The following is a 25489-nucleotide window of genomic DNA, read 5'->3' as shown; positions in this document are numbered from 1 at the left end:
TTTTTATACTGATGTCACCTGCAAGTAAACTGTGTAAAGGTTTAAATTCTTCCATGAAAACTTCCATGTAAAGGTGGGGTGCTGTCTCCATCTTTAGTGATAATTATTCCAATAAGATACAGTATCTTTTTAATATTGCCATGTACATGAATTTTAAGTGGATGGAATGTTAACTTACTCAAGAAAGTTTTTATGAGGATTAGTTCAAGCCACAGAAGCAGTAAAAATAAATCTAACTAGGACCTTATCAAGTTAAATGAATAGCAAGGATTTTAAGAGTACTTGAATTAGTAGTATGATGCTGGTTGCTGCCAATATGGGGTAAGCCACCTCTGAAGGAATCTACGGACCCGCTAATGCTTCACCTGCTAATGCTGCAGAAGTTTGCCATGGCAGACAGGAATGTCAGAAAAGGCTTGCCACCTTTGTCTTTGACCATGGGAACCATGTGGAGCAGCAACTAGACAGTCCTGGGCCAGCCCTGCCATCTGGTGTTTGATTTAGGGAAGTGGCAAAATTACCAAATTGAAAAATGTATCTCAAGGCACTTTCTCCATCTCTTCTCTACTGTAGCCCATTGTCTCTTCGCTAGAAAAGCATGCACATGCCTCTCCTCTTTGTTGTCTCCTTTTACTCTAAGTAAAATTCATCCCGCTTTTGCTAATGTCTCATGCACACAAGTATTGTTTATACTTGTTTTCTCTCTCATGTGTCTTCCAGCTATTTGCTCACTAGTGCTGAGAAATCCCTCTCTGTGTCTGTTCTTCACATTTCTTCTTCTCCCCTTTTCATTAAAGGACAAGATTAATTATGACTCTGCTGGAGGTAGGAAGTGGTAATCACATCTGGATCGAGGTAAAAGCAAGCCATAATGTTGGCATAAAAATAGATCAGCAGAGGTTTGGTGCTACCACCTACAAAGACTTTCAAAGCACACTGAAAGGCTTCAGAGTCCCCAGCCTTAACTCTTCTGTAACTAAACCACTTTGACTCACGCAAAGTCGAAGGATTAAGCAGGAATATAGATGCATTTTTAGAACTTTTTTCAATGGTACTGTTTTTATTTCATATCATTCAGTGCTTCATAATGGGTCCTATATTCTATTGTGTTTGGGCGGATGAACAGTGACCTCCTGTAGATCCTATTTGTTGTCCCACTGTTACCTTTTTCTTATTCCCCTGTTTCGTGAAACTTGAATAACAGAAGTCCACTGTATTAGCCAGGATACGGTGAGTTGTGCTGCACCAACAGGTACACCCTGGAGTCTCTTGTCTTGATAAACAGAGGTTTACTTTTCACTCAGCTAAAGTTGGGCAGGGTGGGTGACCATCATTCACCTTGTGGCTCTGCCATCTTGACTCCAAGCTTTTTGTCCCAGGGAGGGGCAATGGCTTCGCATGGCTTCACTCTCAGGGTGGTGGGTGTTATTTTCATTGGCCACAAGTAGTCACATGGCACCACACTAAAACTGTGAGGGTATAGAGAAATGGAGAGGGGATGGACTAATAATTTTCTTGGCTACATTTCTCTTTCTTTGATCTGAGTTCTGAACTATATTGTATTTTCTTTGAATCTTTAAGTTCCTACTACCACATTTTTCTTCCTGCTTAGCTTTCTTCACCCTCATACTGATTCCTTTTCCTCTCCTTCTAACACCTCTCCATATTTTAAACCAAATGTCATTTTTACTTCAAGACTCTTTATCTTGTTGACTCTATTTTTTTCTCTGTTACCCATCTAGAAAGCTTCACTTTATTCCTCATTGCTTTTTTAGGATCTTTGATTTCCTTGCATAAATCCAACCTGCAAACCACTACAAAATCAGTTGTTTGAAATCCCCATCGTTATCCAATCCCCACATTTTCTAAGATTCTGCAGTGACTTCCTACCACTTCTTAAGCCTAACTCATCCTGGCCTGATATGTACTAATTCATTCCCTCCTCCTTGATAAATTGGTCCCTACAATCTCCAGCTATAAATTTAGAAGCATCACAGGCAGGAATCTCGCTGTACTGATGCAGATATGTGCTCCCTGGTCCACAGTCTCAGACCCTGCAGGACAAGGCCATAGTTAGAGTGTTTGGTGTGGTTTTCAGCTTGTGAGTGTGACCCAAACACCTAAATATCTGGTAGAATGCATTCTTCTCTCTTAAGTCTGTTCTTTACAAAAGTCAATATATATGTGCAATTAACCTATTATGCAGTTGTTATGTGAAAAATAATATCAATAAAATGAAAGAACAGTAAGATAAATTAAGCAGCCTTTTGAAGGACAGCAGAGTAATATATTTCTTCTGGATAATAGAATGAAAAATTATAACTTGGTTCATGCTATTTGGAGTACAATTTACATTGTTATTTAGCAAGTAAGAGTTCTTGTTGAGTGAATATTGTTGCACCGACATTCAGTAAATGCTTCCCAGAAGTCAGCTGTGCAGTGTTAACAATTTGCTTCTAATGGTTGTTTTCTCGTTCTCTGCAGCTTCCTCCAGCTTTGCACCACAATTTGAAAAGAAGGGTTATAGAGAGATTCAAGAAATCCCTCTTCAGCCAGCAGAGTAACCCTTGCAATTTGAAATCTGAAATTAAAAAGGTATGCTATTCTAGATACAGGAATTCTTGGGCTAACAAAAACACATCACTGAAGTTAAATTTCATACTTCCTTTGCTTTGTACTTGAAGCTCTACCCTCTGTTAAGGGATATCATTATTGTGTCAGGCCATTCAGGCCGCTATAACAAAAACACCATAAACTGAGGAGCTTATAAACAACAGAAATGTATCGCTCACAGTTCTGGCGGCCAGAAGTGCCGAATCAGGATGCCGGCCCTGTTGGGTCTGGTGCGGACGCCCGTCCGGGCAGTGCACTGCCTACTTCCGGTGGCCTCCGCACCCGGCGGAGGGGACCAGGGCGTCCACTCAGGCCTCTGCTCTAAAGGCATTTTTTATAACAGCACTTACATAAGGGTTTCGTCCTTAGGACCTAATTACCTCCCAAAGGCCCCACCTCCTAATAGCACCACCTTGGGGACTAGGCTTCGGCATGTGCATTTGGGGGAGGGGCACAGAGTTCAGACCACTAAGGCACTAAATCAAGAATGTGCCTTTGCTTCTCATTTTCTCACCTTTATGTCTGAAGTCATTCTCAGAAGAGTAACAGAAAGTTCTTTCCATATTATTGCACGTTTTCCTAAGAATAAATGTTATTAAATATTTTTACTTTCAATACAGTGTTTTTTAGAGAATTCTATCTCGATTTTTTTTAGGCTATTTTTCAGTAAGCCCCTATATTTAGCATTGCTGGTCTCAACAAGTCATTTAACCATCTGAGGCCAAGATTTTTATCACCTATGAGGGTGGAATGAACTACCCGTAAGGGTCTTTCCACCTTCGACATTCTGCCATGTACTAGACTTTAGGTGCTAGTAAATATTTCTATTCACACACAAAAAAATCTAAATCACAAAGTAGTCCAGTCAACCAGCCAGAGAGAAAATTGTTTATCTCTGTTTAATACAACCTGGTGACAGGAAATCCCTTTGTCTTGGTCCGTGGCCATTTTAATATAGGCCTTGGGGATGCACACAACCTCCCGTTCTTCTGGCCCTGAAAGACCCACGGCCCAAGCAGTTCGGGCTCGCCTGGGTGAAGATGCTCAGTCCCACTCCAATCTGCTATAACTTTTAGAAGCTTCATCGTATACTTAAACTCTGGCAGCCACGCTGTTAATGATCCCCCTTTTTTTTAAGGTTTCTTTTTCCATCAGTGTCTCCAATCTTAAGCATAAAGTGACTCATTATTCAGGCAGGACGATGGGCTCTTTGATAAGAAACACAAGCAGTTGGCTTTGTCCCCTTACGTCAGTGGTGGCTGCACACGTGCACACGCGCACACCCGCACACCTGCGCGCGCACACACACAGGAGACAGATGGGAAGAGAAAAGACAGCAGCGGGTAGACAAATGTAAACCTCCCTCAGGGAGCAAGATTTCTCTCACGGGCTGGTGAAGACTAAGACCAAGAAACAAAGCAAGGGGAGATCAGAACAAAAGTGGGGAGACCTCAGATATTTATTTTACTGTATTTCCGTATCATATCATGAATTCCAGTAAGTAGACTTGAAAAAGACAGAAGCTCAACTCTCCCACGAAAAGATGAAAAAATTTCAAGTTGCTAGGTGTTTACGCTGTTATTAGAATGGTGTTCGGATGGCCCAGTTTGGACACAAAGCGCGTTCTCACAGATTCCCTGGCGTCTGAGATGGAAGCGTGGCCGCGCCTGGCCTGGTGCACGGAGGGGGGGCAGCCCTCCTCGCGCAGCGACTTTCGGTCAGTGCGTGTGCTAAAGAAATGTCCAGTCATTGTGGGACCAATGTGGCTACTTATTGATGGCCTACGACCCAATAGGGTATAGAGAGCAATAAAAAAAAAAGAAAAAGAAAACTGCTTTTGTAAGAACCTTGTCTAGAACTCAGCCAAGGAGGCTGCAGCCCAACCCTGGCTAGAACCTCAGGGCAGCGCGGCATCCGAGTGACTCTGTGCGTTTCTCTGGGAGCTTAGAACCCTCAGCGTGGGAGAAAGGGGAGACAGAAACAGGACAGAAGATGTTAATTCAAATTAGAAGTGTCAACATGATGAACGTGCATCTGAGTGGAGCTCCTGGGGATGAGCGCCGCCTGGGTGTCCCTAGCACAGACCACTGGTTTTCCAGTCTTGAAAACGGTCATTAGAAATTCTTTGTTAAAAACCAAGCCCTCGGTGGGACTGTAACCCTCGGAGCAGCGGGGCTGCTGCCGGGAGGGGCGGGGGCGTCCCTGGACCCGACCTCAGGCTGTGCCTATGAACTGCTCCTGTGTTAGTGAGTGAGCGCTGGAGACCGAGAGCACAGTGCAGCGGAGCGCTGGGCGTGCCCGTTAGCACTGCCGCCTAGCAGGGCCTGATAGAAATCTCCGAGAAAGGTGCTGTGGATTAGAAAAGATGAAAAATAAGGCAGTGTGCTATATCGTAACATGTGATTCAGTCAAAGAGGACAAGGCAAGTTGAAAGGAAGAAAGATCAGAGGACCGGCGAGCGAGGGGTGACAGGGCCTGCTGAACGTGTTCTCACTGGGGCGCCTCCGTCTGCGCTTGCCTAAACGCCCTTCCGAGTCCCACCTCAGCGGCTGGATCCCAAACAACTCGTGCAGCAGTCCTACAGAGAAATGAGCCCTATTTTATGACACAGGAAAGAAGATGTCATTGGGGGAATTTAATGAAGATCACATTTTCAGTTTCTCACTGTTTTCTATTTAGGCTTCACCTAAAAAAGTACTACATACTCGATGGACTGGTTAAGTGTTACAGTTGCTCAATATTTGCTCAAAACCAGTGTTTTTTGCAGGGGTGCTGGGTGTGTGTATGTGTGTGTGTGTGTGTGTGTGTGTGTCGAAGGGGCAGTGACAGTCTGTTCTCTTTAATACGAGGACTCACATTTTAGAAGACCCATGTCACAAACCACACTTTGCAAATAGAGTACCAAGAACTAAATAATCATAAGACACTATCTTCTCTTCAAAAAATTCACATTTCATCCCTCTAAATTGATAATATTCAACCTCTTTTATCTCATGGCATACATAAACTAATTACTAAAATTCTGCGGGACACCAAAAAATAAGTTTTTGCCAATCTGAGAAAAAGCAGGTATAACTTTGATTCATTCACATGAGCTGGCTATTTCATCTTGGCTATTGTCATTTTTTTTATTTGGCAATTTAAGGATCAAAGAGTTGGTGTCCCTGACTAAACAATCAGTTACTGCCTGCTTTAAAAACTCCTGTGGCACACTGGTCGTATCAACAATGGCTGGACTCGTTCCGGGCAGACCTCACATTTGCTTCTCCATTTCTTCATCTGTGAAATGGAGGATAACGTCTGCATTATGGAGGGTCGTTGTAAGGATCAAATAGAATATTAACTATGCCTAGCATGCGATAAGCACTGGATCAATGTCCACAGATGCCGCTGTTGTCATTAAGAAAGAATAGTTCATCTTCCAGATTCATTCTGCCATTTTGGTCACCACCCAGTCCAAATTCTTGGCCCTTCTCTCTCGCATTATTGTCACAGGTTCTTTGCTGATCTCCTGGTTCTCCCATCCACCTGGCCAGGCCGATGGTTACTTCCTAAGCCCTTGCTTTTTACCAGTAGGCTCAGAAAGCCTTGGTGGCTTCCAGTCCCCCACTGTGTGGTCTCATCTCCAGGACCCAACCCAGCTTTCCTGGCCTCTGCCATTTGCAGGCACCTCCTGGCGGTCTGTCTGGCCTCGCCCTGCTGTTCCTGCCCTTGCTCAGACCATTGTGTAAATTGTGTCCAGGGTGGTCCTTTCCAAACAGAAACTTGGTCATATCACACACACACACACACACACACACACACACACAGAAACAATTCAGGGAGCTCTTGGTATAAAACACCAAAATACTCGCCTTGGTGTTCACAGTCCTGTCTGGTCCCAGCCGGCCTGTCTCTCCCCTCTCATCTCACTCACCCTTGCCCTCTGCCGTCTCCATACCAGCCCCGAGGCCCTGTCCAAAGTCCGTCTACTGGGCTGTTTCTCCTCGGGTCTTTGCGCAGCACATGCCTTACCCTCTGCCTGCAAGGATCTTCCGGAGCAGCCCATCCTTTATGCATCCTTCCTCGTCAGTTCAGCTCTCTGTTAAGTGTCACTCTGTGGGGAGCACCTTCTGGAACTGAAACGTGCTACTTCCTAGAACCGCAGTTCTGTCCTTCAGTGCATTTGGCACAGTTGCAGTTTTCCCCCAGGAGGACCTATCGCAGACATAGTTCTCCGGTATTGGGCTCTGAGAGTACACATTTTTGACCACCGTTGTTTTTTTCCCCACCGTTTGGATCTGCGCATTGGACATAATAGTTGATTTTTAAAAAACACTCACTGAATTAATGAATGGCACCCGCCTTTCTCTCTTCAACCTGAATCTTCAGACCTCCATGACATGGACTGGTGTCATACCCGCTTCATCACTTTGCCATTACCATGCAGTGCCCAGCCTCTGCTGTCAGTTCCCCTCACTTGGACTGTCCACGGAGCCTCCTTGCATCCCCCCAGATCTACCCCTCCAGGCTCAGCTCCGATGTCTCTTCTGCAGAGCCTCTGAACTCCATGCTAGTCCTCACGCAGCACCCTTCTTTGTGCGAGTTTAGAACTCGCCGCCACATTTCATACTTCATCTCTTCCTGCATCACTCTGCTGTTTCACGTGCAGCTGGGTAGCAAGTCCTGTGGAGGTCAGATCACTTTCATGTCTCCCTGGTGCCCAGCAGGGTCCCGATAAGCTGGAGAGATCCTCAGTGTATGTGCCTTGATTGGCTTTTTAGCTCTATTTTCTAAAACCTGCTCAGGCCATAACAAAGATAATTTTCTGGGTGAAATATGTCAAAAAAATGAACTGCAAAAAGAAGTTTTGGGAAGCTCCGAGGGCAAAAGTCAATGTATCTGGATGGGAACACAAGACCAATGAATTTTGTCTTCACCGATGGCCTGTCTCTCTGGGGATCTGCACTTCCTAAGTGGAAGGAAACCACTAATGTGACCCAGCACGAGAAGCCTCCTTTTGTCAAGGTTTGACTCAGTAAGGAGGACTTGTCCTTGTCATAGTATAATGGCCATCTTACCCTCTCTAGCCACAATTCCCATATTATACTGTGCAGCCTTAAACACCCTCCTGTCTGTGAAATCTTTAAGATTCAAAGGTGTATATACTTAATAATTACATCAACTTAAATAATCTTTTTATAGTTAGGATAAGCATTTCAGGCAGCCAAATTTTACTGCTATGCTCACCAATATGAAAAACAATCTCATTCAAAACCGTGTGGAAGATGATACCGGGAAATCATTTTCAACCTCGTAACACATACGAAGAAGCTTGGTTGGCGCAACCTGCTGGCTTGGATATAAACTGCAGGTTGCTTAGGGCCCCTCCATGGTGCCTAACAGTCACTGAGCGTGTGACTCTCAGACCCTCCTGCATCGCAGCAGGTTGCAATCTTACAAATGGTCTAGTCTTTTTACAAATGGTTCATTAACTTTAACAGTTGTCACCCAAAGTTAGAAAAATAATCTTTCAGGAATAAAGAAGGGTAGAGCCATATTTTTTCCTTGAGTGTATGCAAAAAGAAGTTTTTTGAGTGTAGCATTTGGCAACAGAAGACTGAAAAACAGAAATGATTTATATTTACAGTACCCAAAGTACATTGATGAAATATAAATTGTGAATATAAAAGGTTTTATTAAGGTATGAAATGCATAATACATACAATGAGATTTATTTACAGCGCCGTGAATCTAGCATATGTGTTCACCCCTGTGACCACCACCCACCCTGAAACGTAAAACAATCCCAGTCTCCAGGCAGGCTACTGCCTGCCTTTTCCTGGCCAAATGCCCCTCCTCTCCCCCACCATCCCCCTGCGCCTGCCACAATGTAATTGTTCTATCACCATTGGCTAGTTTTGCCTGATTATAAACATGTACTTAAGTGGAGTCATATACCAGGTATTCTTTTGTGTCTGGCGTCTTTTACTCAAGCCATTTGCTTTGGGTGCCTGTAGTCTGTTCTTTTTCATTGTTTTGAAGAAGTTTATTGGGTAAGCACAACACAATATGTCTATTTATCTTGCAACCCTGTGATCACTGGGGCTTCTGTAGGTGAGGGTCACTTCAGACAAAGGTGCTGTGAATATCCCTACAATGTCTGTCGATGATCAGCAGTGCTCCTTTCTTTTGTGTATCTGCAGCCCGAGAGTGGGGTGACTGAGTCACAGGGCAGGCAGCAGTTACTTACCTTTAACATATACTGCCAAACGGTTTTCTCCAGTGATCGAGTAATGCTGGACTTCAATTTATGAACAGAGTATGTGACTCTAAACTAACCACTATTACATAATCTAAATTGTGCCATTAGTTTCCGGTTTATTCATATGAATCGACATTTTAAAGGTATATTATATTAACACAGGCACTAAAACTTGGCTAGTCCACATGCTGGTTGTAATTAAAGGTGAAAGGAGGCCAAAAAATGTTTATACTCTAAAATACCATTTAAAAAATTCAGCTGCATGGAAAGGTGTTAAACAATTGGAACATCAATAAGCTCTGTCATTTAGCAAATAACTCTTCCCTTTGGGGTGTTGGGAATCACCCTAAAGGTTTTGGACTTGGATTAATTAATAGTAATTCAGAAAAATATATTAAGAAATGCATTTTCTTTGGTCAAACAAAAAGGCATTGTTCAAAGCAGATACATGAAAAAAGATGATTTGAGCTAAACATATTGTTCTGTTAAATAATGGGAGTTTATTCCTCCTACGCCTGAAAAAAATAACATTTTGATGCCCTTGCCCATGCCATTATTTTTCTATTCATCTTTTATTTTGCTCTCCTAAAGCTTTAAAGCAATTTTTTTTCATGTGACCAGGGAATTATTTAACTTTCTTTCACTGTAATATGGCCACATCCAATTCGTACTTTCTTTTGGAAATAAGATGTGTGTTTATCTACTTACAAGGGATTGAAAAGCAAACAGCACAGGGCACTAAATTTTCCGCGCGGACACAAAGGGAAATGGAAAAGCCCGCGCAGAGGTCTCATACCCTTTGCTGCTGAGTGTGAAAGATGTGGCTTTGCTTTTTCTGTTCCAGTTGTCTCAGGGATCTCCCGAGCCCATCGAGCCTGGCTTTTTCACAGCAGATTACCACTCATTACACCATTCAACCGACGGACACAACCTGTCCCCAAATGACCCGGCAGGTAATGGGCTTCAACACAGGGAATCTGGCTTGCACAAGGAAATATGTTGCTTGGATCCTTAAAAGATCGTCTTCAACTATAAAAAAAAAAAGACATAGAGCTTATTTTGACTATCTTTCACAGTAGTTGGAAGGGGTGTATGGTAGGAAATTCCCTGAGATTCACTTTCCCTGGCTGTGGCGACTTCCTTTATCATTGACTGATAGGTAACATAAACAAACAGCAGAATTTGTGTTGGTGAATCGCATTTCCTTTGATTTCTTCTTGCTCATCTGGCGATGGGAAATCAAATGCTCAAAAGCATCCAGGGAGATAAAAAGCAGAAATGAAGTGTTTGCATATTTAAAATGGAGAAAATTTGAAACTTACCTAAAGAATCCACATCAGACAAATTTAATATTGATTCTTTTTTTACTTTTTTGCGTAAATCTCACATAGGTGGGCAGTACAGCATGGGAACTACAGGTTCTTGAAACACAGATGCCTAGATCCAAATTTTGGCTCATCAATTTAGTAGCTGACCTTGGGCAATCATTTGACCTCTCTGCATCCCAGTTTCCTTGACTATAAAATGGGGCTAAAAATCAGAGTGTTAAAGTGAGGATCCATGTAAACATGTAACAAGCACTTGGTCATTCATTGGTCATTATCCATGTAAGTGCTTGTTAGCCCTTGGTCATTGGTAAGGGTTCAGCAAAATCTAACATTTCTTGTGACGTTTGACTTCTCAGAGTTCCCAAACTACTCAGGTTTCAGAATTCCTCACTAGTTTTTGAATCTCTATAGACTATGGTTACATCACATAGAGGAATGGATGGAAAGAAGGTTGTATGGTTAAATGAAGACTTGCCATCTCCTCAGCCTAGAAAAGCACTTGGTTGGGGTTTTGTGATTTCCTAATTTGGGCAAATTGTTTCACATATTAGTTATTAAATTTTCCCTAAGTCTTCGAATCCTGGGATAAAGCTAACCTGTGTGGCAGAATTACATTTACAATAGTTCCTGAGAAATCTATAAAGTGAAGATAAACTGTTGCCTAAAGTCATTGCTTTCAAAAGCATGTCCCAGGGCACTAAGTCAGTCTGCCGATGAGACATCTTGCAACAGCACCTCGGATGAAACCGGGAGCTCTGGCAGATGCCTCTCAGTGGCCAGAGAGGGAGCTGACCGATTCTCCCAGGGCAGCTGGACGCCCTGACTCAGAGCAAACCAGGCATGTCCCTTGTTACAGCAGGGCGGGCAAAAGCCGAAGACAGCAGAGCCTGTGGGCACTTCTGGGAACACTTTGAAACTGGGCTGGAAAAGCAAGCTTCCTTATGCCTCATATGCTCACGTCCTGTTCCAATGTTGAACCCATTTTTTTCTCTCTGCAAACTGGCAGGGGATGTCAGGGCATCTGCTAAGTCAGTGTTGATGGACGTGAGGGAAGCTGGCTGATGTTCCTCTGGATGGCGCCTCAGTGGCTTAAGGTGTCCGTATATCACACTCAGACCAAATGTCAAAAGAAGTATGTCTCTTGGCATTAAATGTATGGATTTTATTTTCCTCTAGGCAGCCATTGGAAGGGAGGGGTCAGATCTGTGTCACCTTTCCCTGTCTAGGTTGTCTATTTCTGCCTCCCTCCAAAAATTTATTTTCTTTCTGGCACATACCTACTCTCTGTCTCATGGACCAGGAAGAGTGTACCAATCGGAGCACTCACCTGTCAGGCAGTTTCAGTTTGGAATCAGCCCTCACCTGTTCTTAACACACACACACACACACACACACATGTACACACACCCCTAACTTAATTAGCTTATTAACTCATTTCTATCAAAAGCAACACCTCAAATCTTTGTGTATTACTTTGTGATGGCCACCTCAAAGGCAGCCAGGTATTAAAGGAAGAGAAGCAGGAAGTGTGAGTATTCTAAGCTGAGATGATTTGGAATGTGCTTGTAAGTATTTATCTTCATCATTAAGAAATTGACCAGTTTTCACCTCAGTTGAGTCATAATCGCCAATAAAGTCTAACTAAGATGTCCACTAAATGTCAGACTCTCCATAATTTATCCAGGCCTGCCCACCAGCTTCGAGTTGGAGGAAGGGATAACGTACGAACAGATGCAGGTAAGGTTCTTGCGGTGCCTCTGGATGATTTCATTTTGTTGCTTTTAATTCGATACTAACTGGGTTGTTTTTCAACTTTAGACTGTGATTGAAGAAGTCCTAGAGGAAAGTGGTTATTACAATTTTACCTCTAACAGGTGAGCACTAGAATTTGCTTTCAAATTAAAAAAATCAATGGAGATCATTGGATATTAGATCTGATTTCTCCATATTTGATTCCAGAGGTGTTTTCCCCCCAACTTATATCTTAAACACTTTTATAAAATAGCTTGGCTTACACATCATACTGCCATTAGTAGAATATATGTTCATCTTTTGTTGGAAAATAAAGGTTGATCACTTAGCAGTAATTGACTCCCACAAAAAATGGATGTAATGAAGTGGGGAAGCATTTCTAGACTGTTTTTCAAATTAAGCATTTGTTCTTTTCCATTTTACTAGAGCTGTAAACTCATATTTCCATCACTGAAATCTACTTATGATATATACAGAATGCAAGAGGAAAAATGCAACAAAACAAAGAATCGCTTTGTTTTTGTTTGTGAGAGAGGGATTTGTTGTGATGTGTTGCCATTGAGAACCCTAAATAAGAAACCTCAGTTCACAGGGGCTGTTTACCATGTTTCACTGTGTATAATGTGCACCCATGGTTTTGTGTGCATTATACATGGGAATATTATGCCTATGGTATGTAATCATTATACCCATGTATAATTGGCATTCTTATTTTCTCCTCAGATATCTCGGCAAAAAAAGTTCACATTATACACAGCAAAATACAGTATTATCTTCTAGTATGACGTTATTAGTGCTCTAAAAATTTATTTTCTCAACTTCACTCAATTCTGGATTCCTGTAGTTTTACTGTTGAACATGGTGTTGGGCACAAAGGTTTGAGTTCAATTAGTGTATTTGTGAGGCAATTCCAAGAAGCACGAGTAGGGGAGTGAAGAAATAACTCCATAAAGGTTTCATTTTCAAGCAAGTCACCATCAGCCATTGTTTGAGCTCTGGCCCCAGGGGATGTTAGTTACCTGGCATTCCTGGCCTTCTTCAGGGTGGACAAAGCAGATTCTAGGGCCAGAGACATTTTTGAGGAAGAGAAATGCAGGTGCTGGCCACTGGAAATGGGCCATGATGCTTTAAAGTGCTCTGACAGTGTCTACTACACACGAGCTGTCTCTTGACTTTCCCAAGGGGGCAAATGGAATGTATGTAGACAGTAAGCAACCACGTCCACATTCTCTGTGGCTGAAAGTTGCTGCAGGAAGCACTGTCCTAAGGAGTTGGTTCTCCCAACATGGTGTGTTATGCCTGGAGCAACTGCCTTCCTTTCTAGCTGGTGAAGCTCTCTTGTGACCACGATTTACATTATTCAAGGAGTCGTCCCCCAAAGGTGACCGTTAGTAGCCATCTTAAGAGAAAGAGGGCCCAAGAATACCCTGTTAAGGTCATTACAAAAATTAGATTCTTTCTGATGTTAGTTCCATCTCCAACATCGGTTTCCTTCTATTTTGTCAGATTGTTCTTATGAATCACACGTGAGATTATTCCACTGTTTGTTCTCTTGGCTTCACACTATATTCCCAAAATGCTGCCTTAGTAAACTTGGTTCTGTTGTGATTTATAACTGCAGCAAAATGATGAGCAGTTCTCATTTTCCAAAGATATATGGTTAATAAAAATCACCATCTCCATAACCACTCTCCTCCTGCCATTCCTGGAGAGATTCAAATTTTTCATTTTCTACTCTTGGTCCGAGAACATCCAGCCAGCCTTCCATGGGTCGTATGAGTGTGTCTGTTACTGACTCTCAGCCTCATATTATTTAAAGCACCTTGGGTTAGGTGGAACCAGAAGTCATGCTTGTCATTTTTTAATCTGTATCTTCTCATTGTCTCAGGATCATGGGCAATCAGTGTCTTCATATGTTTGCAGAAAAGCAACTAAGTATTAATAAAAAAAAAAACCAGGTGTTTAAGGAACTTAGAGATGCTCTTACAAGAGCTATCATTGCTTTTTTAAAAGTCCTATTTTGAATTTTTCTTATCCTTTTCAGTTCTACTGTCAAGTTTCTAAAGAAACAAACATTACTTCCAGTTCCCAAGACATATTCCTGCTTTAAAAAACATTGCGAATTCTCCTATGATAAACAGATAAGATGCTTAATAACAAAGGCAAGAAATTATTCACAGTTACATTCAAAACTGTGATGAGAATGGGAAAACATAATTTGAATGATTAAATTCAAGCAACATATGATGGGTATGAAATACATTTTCTTAAAACGCTTCAAATTAAAATGAATCATTCATTTAAAAATTCATATAGCCATAACATTTCCTTTTTTGCTTGGAATAGCAAGATAGAATACATCTTGGATGAAAGACTCCTTATAGTGCACTAGTAAAAATAACCCATGGGCCCTGACTGGTGTGGCTTAGTATGCTGGGCATCACCCCACAAAGGGGAAGGTTGCTGGTCCCGTTCCCAGTCAGGGCACATGCCTGGGTTGCGGGTTTGGTCCCTGGTCAGGGAGTGTACGAGAGGCAGCCCATCAATATTTCTCTCTCACATGGATGTTTCTCCCTTTCTCCCTCCCTTCCCCTCTCTCTAAAAATAAATACCTATAACCTTTAATAACCTTGCTTGTGCTTAAAGCCATTGCTTATTTACCAGCATTCCAAATTAATTCCCAAGACATAAGTTGGGCTCTATTTAGAAGCCCCTAATACTGCACGAGCTGGAAGTACACATGGTTTCAAATGCAAATCAGAGCAGCTGTGGCAGTCATGATTTTTGTAGTCGAAGGATAGAGGATATTAAATATCCCAGAACATGGAGAGGTTTTAGAATCAGTATTTAGAAGTAGTGGATTGTGTTTTCCCAAATAGTCTTCATAGAGTAGACAGTATTATCACACGTGTTTGTAGACATTCCCCCCCAAATAAAGTTTCATGACCAAATATATTTGGGAAGCTGTGAAGGTACAGTTTCTCACTTTCGGAGCATGTTGACACATGGCCATATTCAAGACTGAGATGGACTGTAGGACAGAAATCTGGCGGCCTTTTTAGCCTGGTGATTCCTCAGCTGTCATCTGAAGCACCTGTTGAGAAAAGCTGCCCTAGCAAGATGGTTAGAAGCGGGAACTATTGTTTTAACTCCTCTGCCAGTATCTCCCCAGAACTGCAATTGCTTTCATTGTCTTCTTCAGTAGGTGGAAAAAATGTCTCAGGCACAAAATGCTGCATTGGTAATTTTTAAAAAATGGAAATAGAAACAGAAATAGCAGCAAGAAGCCATAACCAATAGGGTTTGCCTCTTTTCTGGGCCTCTGGGAAAGGGAGGCTGGGTTGAGAGGAAGAAAACAGGGTAAAGAAAATGAAACAAGGGCAAAACGGACTTGGCCAGCCCAAAGTGGGCTCCATCCTCCATCATCATTTCTAGGGTTGTGTTGTTAATCATATTTGACATCAACATTTAACTTCCTTACCAGAAAGATACAGACTAACATGCCTGAATGATCTCATTGCTGTTTGTGAGAGGAAAACTGTTGGACTTCTGTGACTGAATGGATGACATCCTTATATACTTAGCGGGACACATCAATACCTTATTTTGTAACAGTGAAATAGACATTGAGAAATAATGGTATGCAAGATAAAAAGAAGTCTATATCGAATCAACTTGCACTGATTTCCCTCCCCAATTAAGTGATTAATGTGTAAAATAGATATTTAATGTGCATAGGCATTTAAATGTACAAGCTACTTTGAATGGGTCTTTCTTTTTCCACTATGAAGGGTTATCAGTTTCCATTGAACTCATAATTTGACAAAGACACCGTGAGCTGAACGTCAGCAGAAGGCAACTTTCTAAGAATGTGCCCATTCTATTCTATTTAGAATCACATTTTTTATCCATTGTGCTTTACTTATACACCTGAACTCCTTTTCTTGAAATTGAATGTGCAAACTAAAATATGTGTGACTTTACACAACTCTTTCCACGTCTCCATCTTCTAGGTATCACTCCTATCCCTGGGGGACCAAGACCTACCCAACCAAAAGATGAAAATGCTGCATGTTGAATGGACTTGGTTCTCCCAGTGAAGTTCAAGTTCTGGACTTCAGTCCCTACTGTAAGATGTCCAAGGATTGGCCGCTGTTAAAAGAGTGAGGAAGAGAACAGACCAAGATGCTACGGTGCCTGCAGGACCTCTTTCCGGAGGCCTGGCGCTCGGCTGCGTGGGGGCAGTGCTGGGAGGCTCCATTCCGGGACCCGTCACACGCAGGACAGAGGGCCACTCAGCGCGCTCCTGCGAGAAAATGCTGTACAACCATCTGCGGGAGAACACCCACCCCTCACAGAACTTTCTTCCAAGTTAGAAAAAAATCTCATCATATTTTTTAAAGAGATATTTTATACTTAGGATTGCTGAAACTATGTAAAAAGACATCTAGCCTTCTGTGTATAAGAAACAGTTTTAGATAAAGAAAATTATAGGACTCAGAATAATAACATGTTGGGTGATTCACTGTATCTCCCATTTTTTAATCTTAAAAGATATTTAAAATGTGATTGAATTTTTTGTTTGTTTTGATGAAAGGTTGCTTCTGTCTTGACCACTTGGTTGCTAGAGGTCTTGAACCCGATACAGTGTAGACAGTATTTGGAACCTTGCACAGCCTCTGGGAATAACCATCAGGCAGTCACACTGAAGTTAGAATAATAGAATACATTGCTGTGCATATGTACAGCAATGAATAGAATGAATAGAATGAATAGAATACAGTGTGTGCATATGTACATACATGTGGGGGAGGGGGTTTCGATTAGGCTAACGCTTTGCTGCTAATCAAACTTCTGGTGTTTTTAGAGCACTTTTAAGAGTTTGTAGACTCTATGAAAGAGATGCAATAGTCCTTGTTCTAAGTCCCCCTTGCTAAAATTACCTACATTGTTTTTGAATTTTTGTTGTTAGAAATTTGAAGTGAAAATAAGTTATATAATACAAAGTAAGTTCCTTCTTTATTCATTGAGACAGCATCCTCCAAGAAATCAGAATGCCGAACAGTGCCCCCTCCTACGTAGAGAGAATTTATGGTGAATATATCCTAGATTCTTATCGGGCTAAAATCTCTTCAACTGGCTTCTTATGACTGGTGTAATGTCAAGAAATGCCCTCATTGCCAAATTGGACTGCACTTCTAAATACTTACAGAACAGTTTAATGCTATATAATTAGTCATCTGAAAGCTGGAATTATGCTTTGTATTAACTTTTCACTGAGTCCTGTTATCTTTATTAACACTGGTATATTTTTAGCATGACTGAATAGAATTTAGTTCAGTATATTTATAATGGTTAAAGCACAACAACATTTCGTATAGTATGGAAAAATCTTTTAATGTGAATCTATTTTTATAATTAATTTGTATGATACTTAATGATATCCAGATTTCCTTTAATGCCTCTGAAGATTGTCAATGGATCTTTTTTTAGGCCACATTAATAAAAAATACAGTGTAATTTATAGATTTACATCTAATTCAAAATAATAGATGCAAACATAGTAATAAAATTTTCAGTTTCAGCTTTCAAACCAATTCCATTCAAATGTGAAATTTATCGAATGTAATCAAAATGCTGTGATTTTGTTGATTTAAACCAGGCAAAATTTTATTCCTATTCCAACTTAATTTGAACCCGCACTATTACTTTTTACATTTAAAAAATATGTAATGGGTCCCTTTTCTCACTGCATAGGAGGTGTAGGCCTAGAGGGGCACACATTTTAATTGTGGTAGAAGCCAGTACGTGGGAATAAACCAAACTATGGTGAGAACATTTGAACAATAAAACCCTTTATCACATGATAATCTATAGTAGAAAAGAATAGTATTCAGAAGTCACACCTGGGTTAGAAGAGAGAAATCATTTATTTGAAGCTATTCTTAAATGCATACAGTTGATCTTATTAAAGAGAACCGGAACAAAAGATTTCTATCTAGCACTTTTAGACCATACAAATGGCATTTATTATGCTAGGAGCCCATAAGAATAAACAAAACTAAGCAAATGCATGTGTCTTTCAACAGGAGCTTTTGATCCATCAGCCAGTAAGTGTGGTCTTTTTCCAAAATAATGAATATGTGCTATTTGAATCCCTCCCTTAAACTACCAGCTACTAAAACAACATTCTCCCAGTGCGGGACCAACCCTTTAAGAGAAAGTTGGAAGCTGGTAAGAGAACCGTTTTGTGCATGGAGGCACAACCCAATGGTGAAGGGGACTTTGCAAAAGTCCCTCTTTCAAACAACAAGCTCCACCCCTCCTTACGATAAAACAAGAACGGTCATTTTGTTTTGACTGAATTGGCCTCTAGTGCACAGAAGTTGTTACTTGAACTTAACAGGCCTCATAATCTTTCTTGATTGCATTTAAAATTTTTCTCTTTTCTCTAGTGTTTAATTGTTGGTTGTGTGAAGAAATCCCTGTGAATCCATCTAATTCTCGGTCCCTGAGTATTTGTATGGGACAGAATATGAATCAGTCTTTTCAAATCTCTTTTGCTAGACAAACACTTCGGTGAATTAATCCACCAGCTTTAGGTTATGATCCACCAGCTCTATCTGAATGTGTGTATTTGAAACCTTAGTTTGCTGCTTAAAAGCACAACGTTCTGTTCTCAGGGAAGTGCCTGCCGCAGGCCTAAGAGCCGCCTGGTTGTGAACCTCATCTTCTTCCAGGTGTGTGGTACTTAATTAAAGGTCTTCAGGAAGTAGTAACATGGGCACTAGCTCCAGTGCTCAGGGATGAATTTCGGTAATCTCCTAGAGAAATGCTGCTTGAGTGTAATACGGAGATTTGTGTGGCATTGTTCCAAGCGCACAGTGTTTTTCAGCATTCTACAGCAGAACCCAATTAAAAAACACTGTTATAAAGTTTACCAAAATGGTAGAACTGATTAGGAGTTAAGGTCTTTCTAGAGGTACCACCTAGCACTTCATAAATGCTATAAATTTTGATGTTCAAAAACACACACAGGACTGGTTGATTACGTGCAATTCCAGCAATGTCATCAGTCGACCACCACTCATGTAAGATGTACGAAGGTGATAATATTGTTTATTCTATCAGTATTAATATGCATAGAGCCCACATCCCTCTTTTGATTTGCTGAATTGCAAAATACATTTGTTGCTATTTCTCTCTTTTATTTGGAATGGCAAGGAACCAAGTACAATAAGTTTGCTGGCTTCCTTTAGAAATAGCTCCAGCTTCTATCTGAAAGGAGGAAAAGCTTCTTTATAAGCTTTTATTGTTTAGCTTTTACTTTTCTAATGTTTTGTGTTCATGAGCACAGAAAGCAGCTGGGGAGGCAGCGCAAAGGAACCAGGGCTGGAGTGGTTTCTCAGCACCCTGGAGATGCAGCCATGAAGGCGCCCCTGAGTGAGGGAAGCTCAGTGCTTTCACACATTGACCTTGACTTTGGGTAAAATTGTGTCCAAATGTGCAATTCTTCATGTTCAACAACCAAATAAATGTGATACTAAGTGTATTTCACATCATAAATATTATATCCATTGATAGAAACTGGCATCATTTTGGGTATTTTTCCATTGAAATATGCTGCTAACAGTATGCTTACCCTTGAAAGCTATTTTTCATATTGATAGGAAGACTCAACTGTCTCGGGGAAACATCTTTGTAATAAAGGAATTCGTATGTGTGTCATTACAGTTGCATTGCATATTGTAAATATGATTGTTACAGTTTATCATATTTCTGCCATGATGTTGTTTTGAGATTTGCAAGGGGAGAAGGAAAGATTTTATGATTTGAAGGGATGACTGATGGGTATTGCAAATTGATACCCCTTCCGGGTCGATGCACAATAGTTGTTTTTTAAAATGAAGATGACACACCCCCAAATTATAGCAGCATTCTTGATATGTGAAGTATGCTAGGTTTTTTAACTCTATATATTCAGTATGTAAAGTCTCTGCAAACATGTGCCTTTCTAAATGCTGTCAGTTGGAACTAGCTTACCTTCACTTTCTCTGAGCACAGATAGAAGTTTTGTCTTTAAAGAAAATCACTGTCACTTCGACAGGTCATCATCAGGTTGGGGTAGGTGCTTAGAGTGGATCTGATGTGCTCACAAATGAAAAACTAGCTGAAGTTTTTGTAATCCCATGGCAAACTGTTCCCATAGAACAGGTAGAGAGGTTCGGACTAGAAATAACAAACCAAGTATAACATACGCTTTTAAACCCTCAGCACCCGTAAGTCAGACTGTGAAGGTCACTGATAAAGTAATATTTCTTAACCCATGATTTCACTCTGCATTTCAAGCACCAGTGAGCTGGGATTCTGAAAGAGAATCTAAGACTTATAAATAACTATTAAGTTTAGCTTTCTTTGCCCTGCATGTTCTCTGTGTTTACCTCTGTGTTCAGTGATTTTTTTGAGGAAATGCAGCTGGCTTGGGGGTGCCTCATGTCAAGGGGGCGTATCTGAAGTATTTGTGTGAATCCAACTTCACATAGAGGGGGTTGAGTAAGTATAAGCACTCAGGAGTGAAACCCCACTTTGTTAAAGATGGAAGATGGCTCTTTCAAGGATGTGGACCAGCCCCCAAATACCAAATACAGCCACTTCCAGAGGTTGGACTTGATGTGGACTGCAAGTGGCTCTCCAGGGCCTGAGGTGGCCCCGCAGGCTGGTTACAAGGTGGTGAGTGATTGGCAATGGGCCAGGGAGCTCTTGGAACTTGAATGACTCACACCCCTCCCCAGGGTACAGTTATTATCTCTGAGCTGTCACCAGTGAGGCCACTGCCCAGAGTGGCCTCCTAAGGCTCCCCAGGAACTTGGCGGGAGAGTCCTTAGGACAGGGTCCCTAGCAGCGTTCCAAAGACTCAAAACTCCTCAAAGAAGCACTTTTGTCAGCGTCGTGTGAAGGCAGGGCTGCCTCTGGGGCCCCTGGTTCCCCCATATCTTCCCTCTGTGGCCCCAGGCCCATTTTATCTGACAATGCCCATTGTACAAGAAATATATATGGAATGTAGGTAAATGCAGGCAGGTTTGGGTATGCTTACACTTAGCGAGATTAGAAGAGAAACATTGTAGAAGATTGCAGGAAAACCAGTTAGCAGTCAGGCTGTGGAAAGATTCCATCATTTTTGCTCTTCCAAAGTAGGAAACAAAAGAGAAATCCTCTCAGTGCGTCTTGTTTGCTGACATTTAGTGGATCAAAACTGAAGTGTGCTGCTTCCTGTATTTTATTGTTCTCGGCGAATCTGTCAGGATCAAAGAGAGCAGAGCTGTTTTCTGAAGGAAGCACGGCTCCCAGTCTCAGGACACCCCGGGTCTCCATTCTCTGGGGAGCCGAGACAAAGGCCTCTGCCCACGGAACAGAAAAGGGCTTTCAACTTGCTCATTTCATCTCAGTCTCGAGGACACTTTTTCTGTCCCAGCTCCATGTCTGGAACAAGGCCCTCTCCGTCCCCACCGAAGGAACAGACCACTACCAGGTCCTGCAGGGATCGCTGTGTCATTAGAGATGTTACGGCTCGATGACAGGTGTGTGATGTGGGAGGCAGACGGACCACGGACTGCTCCACGCACAGGTCTCGCCCCACCAAACCTGCCCGACACCGTCCAGCATGAGCACATGGAGACGTGGAAGAGCTGATGAACTTGGAGGCCTTGGAAGCAAACAAAAATGAAACTCCTCTATAAAAGATTTATATAAGAGATGCAAGCAGCCTTTATTTTTGCTATTGCTAAATATGCTCTGTAAAATGCTAAAGAAAATTAAAAATGTATTTAAATCTTCCTAGAAAAGAATTTCTCTTTTATCAGGAGTTCATAGCAAATGGTCATCTCTTTTCTCTCACCAGCTCCCCGAATCTTTCTTTTTATATTTTTAAGTCTTTTGGCTTAAAAAGAAAAGTTCCAAATAGTCGACCATATACATCTTTAAGCGCAAATGTGTCTCTCAACTTTAATTGGTGATTAAAGCAATTATCTATTGCCACAAAGTTTGCACAATGAAGCATCTCAATATTTAATGAGTAAAAATGGCAGGCATTTGTTATTCCTCGTGAAGCCATAGGCAGCTGGGTGATGGATGCTCCGCTGGTCTGAGCAAGGCTCAGTTGATTTCCACTGGGCCTTCTCAGGTGTCCATGGTCAGTGGGCAGTGGCCTGGGGTCTGGCTGGCCTAGGATGGACTCAGAGGGGACAAAGCAGCTCTCCTCCATGTGTCTCCCATCCCTCCAGCAACTTAGCGGATGTGCCATTGTGGCTGGCAATAGCAGGGGTTGAAGAAAGGGTGTGGAAATGCACAACTCCTTTGTCAAGCTTCTGCTAACATCAAGTTCTTCTTATTCCCATTGGTCAAAGCAGACCATGGTCAAACCTGCCTTAGTGTGGGCAGATGTAGGAGGTTTTTATTGCTGTGTAATGAATTGGTATAAACTTAGCAATTAAAAACAGCTCACTTGTATCTTAATTTCTGTAGGTCAGTTTAAGTATGCCTTGACCGGATCCTCTTACAAACTGGAATCAAAGTACAGGCAGGGAGTTGGGGCCTCATCTGGGCCTTGGGGTCGTCTTCCAAGCTCTTGTGATTGGTGGCAGAATTCAATTCCTTGTGTTTGTAGGACTGAGGTCCTCAGCAATTAGATGTGGCCTGTAGTAGTCCCCTGCCATGTGGCCCTGTCCATAGGCTGTTCACAGCAAGGCAGAAAAATTTGTTTTTTCAAATGCCACCAGGACAGTCAATTCTCTCTCTCTCTTTCTTTCTCTCTCATTGACTAAGACAGAGGTTTGCAACGTAACCAGATAAAAGGAATGATATCCTATCACCTTCACCATATTCTAGTTGTTAGAAGCAAGTTACAGCTGCAGTCTACACTCAAGCCGAGGACATCATGCAAGAAAGTGGGTGCTTGGAGCCACCTGTGTGTGTGTCTGCCACAGAGTGCAATACCAAAGGGCACACGCATAGGTAGACCTGAAAAGTTGGGGCTGTAAAATATGAAATAATTGCAATATCAAACAGCCTGGAGAAGAAGGAATTGTGTGGGGTAGTCTCATGAGAATGACCTCAGACTGCAGGACCTAAATTCCAGAACATTTCCGGTCCCCATTCCAGGATTCAGTTAGCTGTCCCCAGCAGGCTAGATCTAACCCAGCAAACTGACAGACAAACCTCAGTCCCTGGCATGAGAAGCAGGAAAGGAAGTCATTCTCCAGAAGCCAGAGGAGCTTCCTGAAGCAACACAGTAAAGATCCCCCCACTGCCCTCCACACTCAGTGCAGTGTGGTCTGTCTGCTATTCTTAATGGGGCCCTTTCTCAAATGGGAGCAAGTGGATTGTTCTCGGTAATTATGTTTACATGGCGAAGAACAGGAATTAAATAAGTGAATTGTAGAGTATAGCTTTATATAACTACAAATGGCAATCTTAAAAAATACTTCATAATCAATGAATAAAAAGAAAATAGCTCTCAAATTTAAAGATTCTCTCCTTTTCTTCCAGACTGAGAGTATAATTTCAACTAAACTTTGCTCTGTATCTGAAGCTGCTACTATAATGCAGATTTAATTTGCTACTATAGTTTAAAGACTAAAATGGCAGGAATTAATTTTGTACACACTGGTCTTATCTCTTCAGCCGTGGAGAGCTAGCTGCTACAGACATTTTAACTACCTTTTGTACATCCCCAAAATTTGGTTACATAACCCCCAAAATACTTGTAATTTTCCTAAAGTGTGTATAGGCTCATACTCTACATTGTTTAAGGATCAAGAAACAAATCACTTGAAGTCTAACATTCCCTAAATGTGTTTTTATGTGAAACAAGACATGAACATGAGGAAGGATTTGGGCCCTTGGCAGACATGGGCTTGGGTTAAAATACCAGCTCCTTGGTTTCTACTCGGATGGTCTCAGACCAAGGACATAACCTTTCTAAGGCTTAGCTTCTGCACCTGTATGATGAAGATAATAGGAGATTCCACAGTAAAAGGTTACCGAGCCTGGGCCGGATTCCAGGATGAGACACTGCGGTGTTGGTAAGGCACTCAGAGCGACGCTGGCCCAGCCGCCCCTTGGACTGTTTGCCTGCACGAGGCCTCCTGGGGCACTTTCTCTCCTAATAGCCTGCATCTGCGGCTCCATGGCGGCAACTGCCCTCAGCTGCAGGAATTGGTTTGGCCTGTCGTCAATGGCAACACCTGGAAATTTCTGTCTCCAGATGCAGCCCTTAACCACCGACAGAAACGTCCAGGGGAACGGACCTCCAGCGCCCTCACACCTTGTTGGGACTCCTCTGAGGTGTGTTCATCTCACAGTTCCCCCGAAGAACTGAGTCCAAGTCCCCGCCCATGGAACCGTGCTTGACCAGGTACCCGGCTTCCGTCCTGTCTCTGCCTTACGTCCCACTCACCTGTCGGTTCTCCTGGTAACACTTCCTGATGAAACCATCCCACATCTTGGGACATGCTTCTGGGGACATCCCTGGGGAGTGGAAGCACTGGCAGACTATAAATGGCCCGATTAGTATTAGCTTAAAATTTTTGTGACTGGGCATGTCAACTGACTGTCTCTTAATGGAAATGATGCACACTGGCTGGTGTCACTGCGGAGTCTCCATTAAGCAGTAATGAAACTAGGCCTATGACCTGGTAGTTGGGGCAACACTCCCTGCCTCCTCTCCCTTCCCTGTGTCGGTGGCTCCTTGTGGCTATCAGTGAAATAACTGAGAATGGCTGCCCAAGAAAAGCACCTGCCGAACCTCCTGAAATGGCTTGGGGCTTTCCTTCCTGTCCTCGGGAGACAGCTGCCTCTCTCTCTGATTTATTGCTATACTAGACCAGGGCTGGGGGGGGGGGGATGGTCTTCCCTGCCTCCACTGGCCACACACAAACAGAGCAAGCTCAGCTTTGGGGGAACCTCCCTGCTGCCTGGGACAGAGGAAAGGTGGGCTGACCCTCTCTTGGTCTCTAAGAGAAATGGAATCCTTTCCCCCCATATCCTTCACTAGTTTTCCTTTGAGACTGTTTGTTTCTTTTAAAAAACCTCCATGAAAGTAATGAGCATCTTCACCCCTGCTACTTACTTTAAAAAGCTTTGGATTATGTTGGTTAAGCTTACAGTGAACCTTTTCGATGATTCTATTCCAAAAAGTGAGTTTTCATGACGAACATGTAACGTTCAGCACAAGATGCGTAACAAAGGACTGTGGTTCTCTTCCAATGCTCATCAGCATCTCTGGTCAGTTACACATTAGGAACTATGTTCATTGGAAAATTTTTATGACAATTTTCAGGGGTTGACATGTCCCATTTTGTTTCTTTCTCCATCTGTCTTATCACCGGGGGCTCACCCGGTGAGCAGCAATAGTGGCGGCCATAGCGTTTTGACACCAGCTGCCCCAGTTTGGAAAGAGTGTTACAAACTAGTGGGGCAGAAAAGTAGAGAATGGTAGTGAAGGCCTGGGTGTTCGAACTCTGCTTGTTGCCTGGGTGCCGTGTGTGAGGAGGAG

At 42.3% G+C, this 25489-nt stretch overlaps 1 protein-coding gene across 6 annotated transcripts in view; it reads left to right on the top strand.

The window, feature by feature from the left end:
• NEK10 (NIMA related kinase 10) overlaps positions 1–16667 on the top strand; it is a 175034-nt gene extending 158367 nt beyond the window's left edge. For 5 of the 6 annotated variants that reach the window (XM_037135565.2, XM_053669247.1, XM_053669249.1 and 2 more), the window contains 5 exons: positions 2485–2595; positions 9702–9810; positions 11870–11922; positions 12004–12059; positions 15951–16667. In XM_037135565.2, the coding sequence (XP_036991460.2) occupies positions 2485–2595; positions 9702–9810; positions 11870–11922; positions 12004–12059; positions 15951–15999 (378 nt within the window). In that variant the 3' untranslated portion in view covers positions 16000–16667. Of the gene's footprint in view, positions 1–2484; positions 2596–9701; positions 9811–11869; positions 11923–12003; positions 12062–15950 lie in introns of those variants that run through there. The other variant, XM_053669250.1, reaches the window with a different exon arrangement.
• Positions 16668–25489: the final 8822 nt, after the last annotated feature.

Source organism: Artibeus jamaicensis, unplaced genomic scaffold (genome assembly GCF_021234435.1).
Source record: "Artibeus jamaicensis isolate MK-2021 breed Jamaican fruit bat unplaced genomic scaffold, CSHL_Jam_final contig_519, whole genome shotgun sequence".
NCBI classification, from domain to species: domain Eukaryota; kingdom Metazoa; phylum Chordata; class Mammalia; order Chiroptera; family Phyllostomidae; genus Artibeus; species Artibeus jamaicensis.
This window is presented reverse-complemented; position numbering and strand designations above follow the sequence as displayed.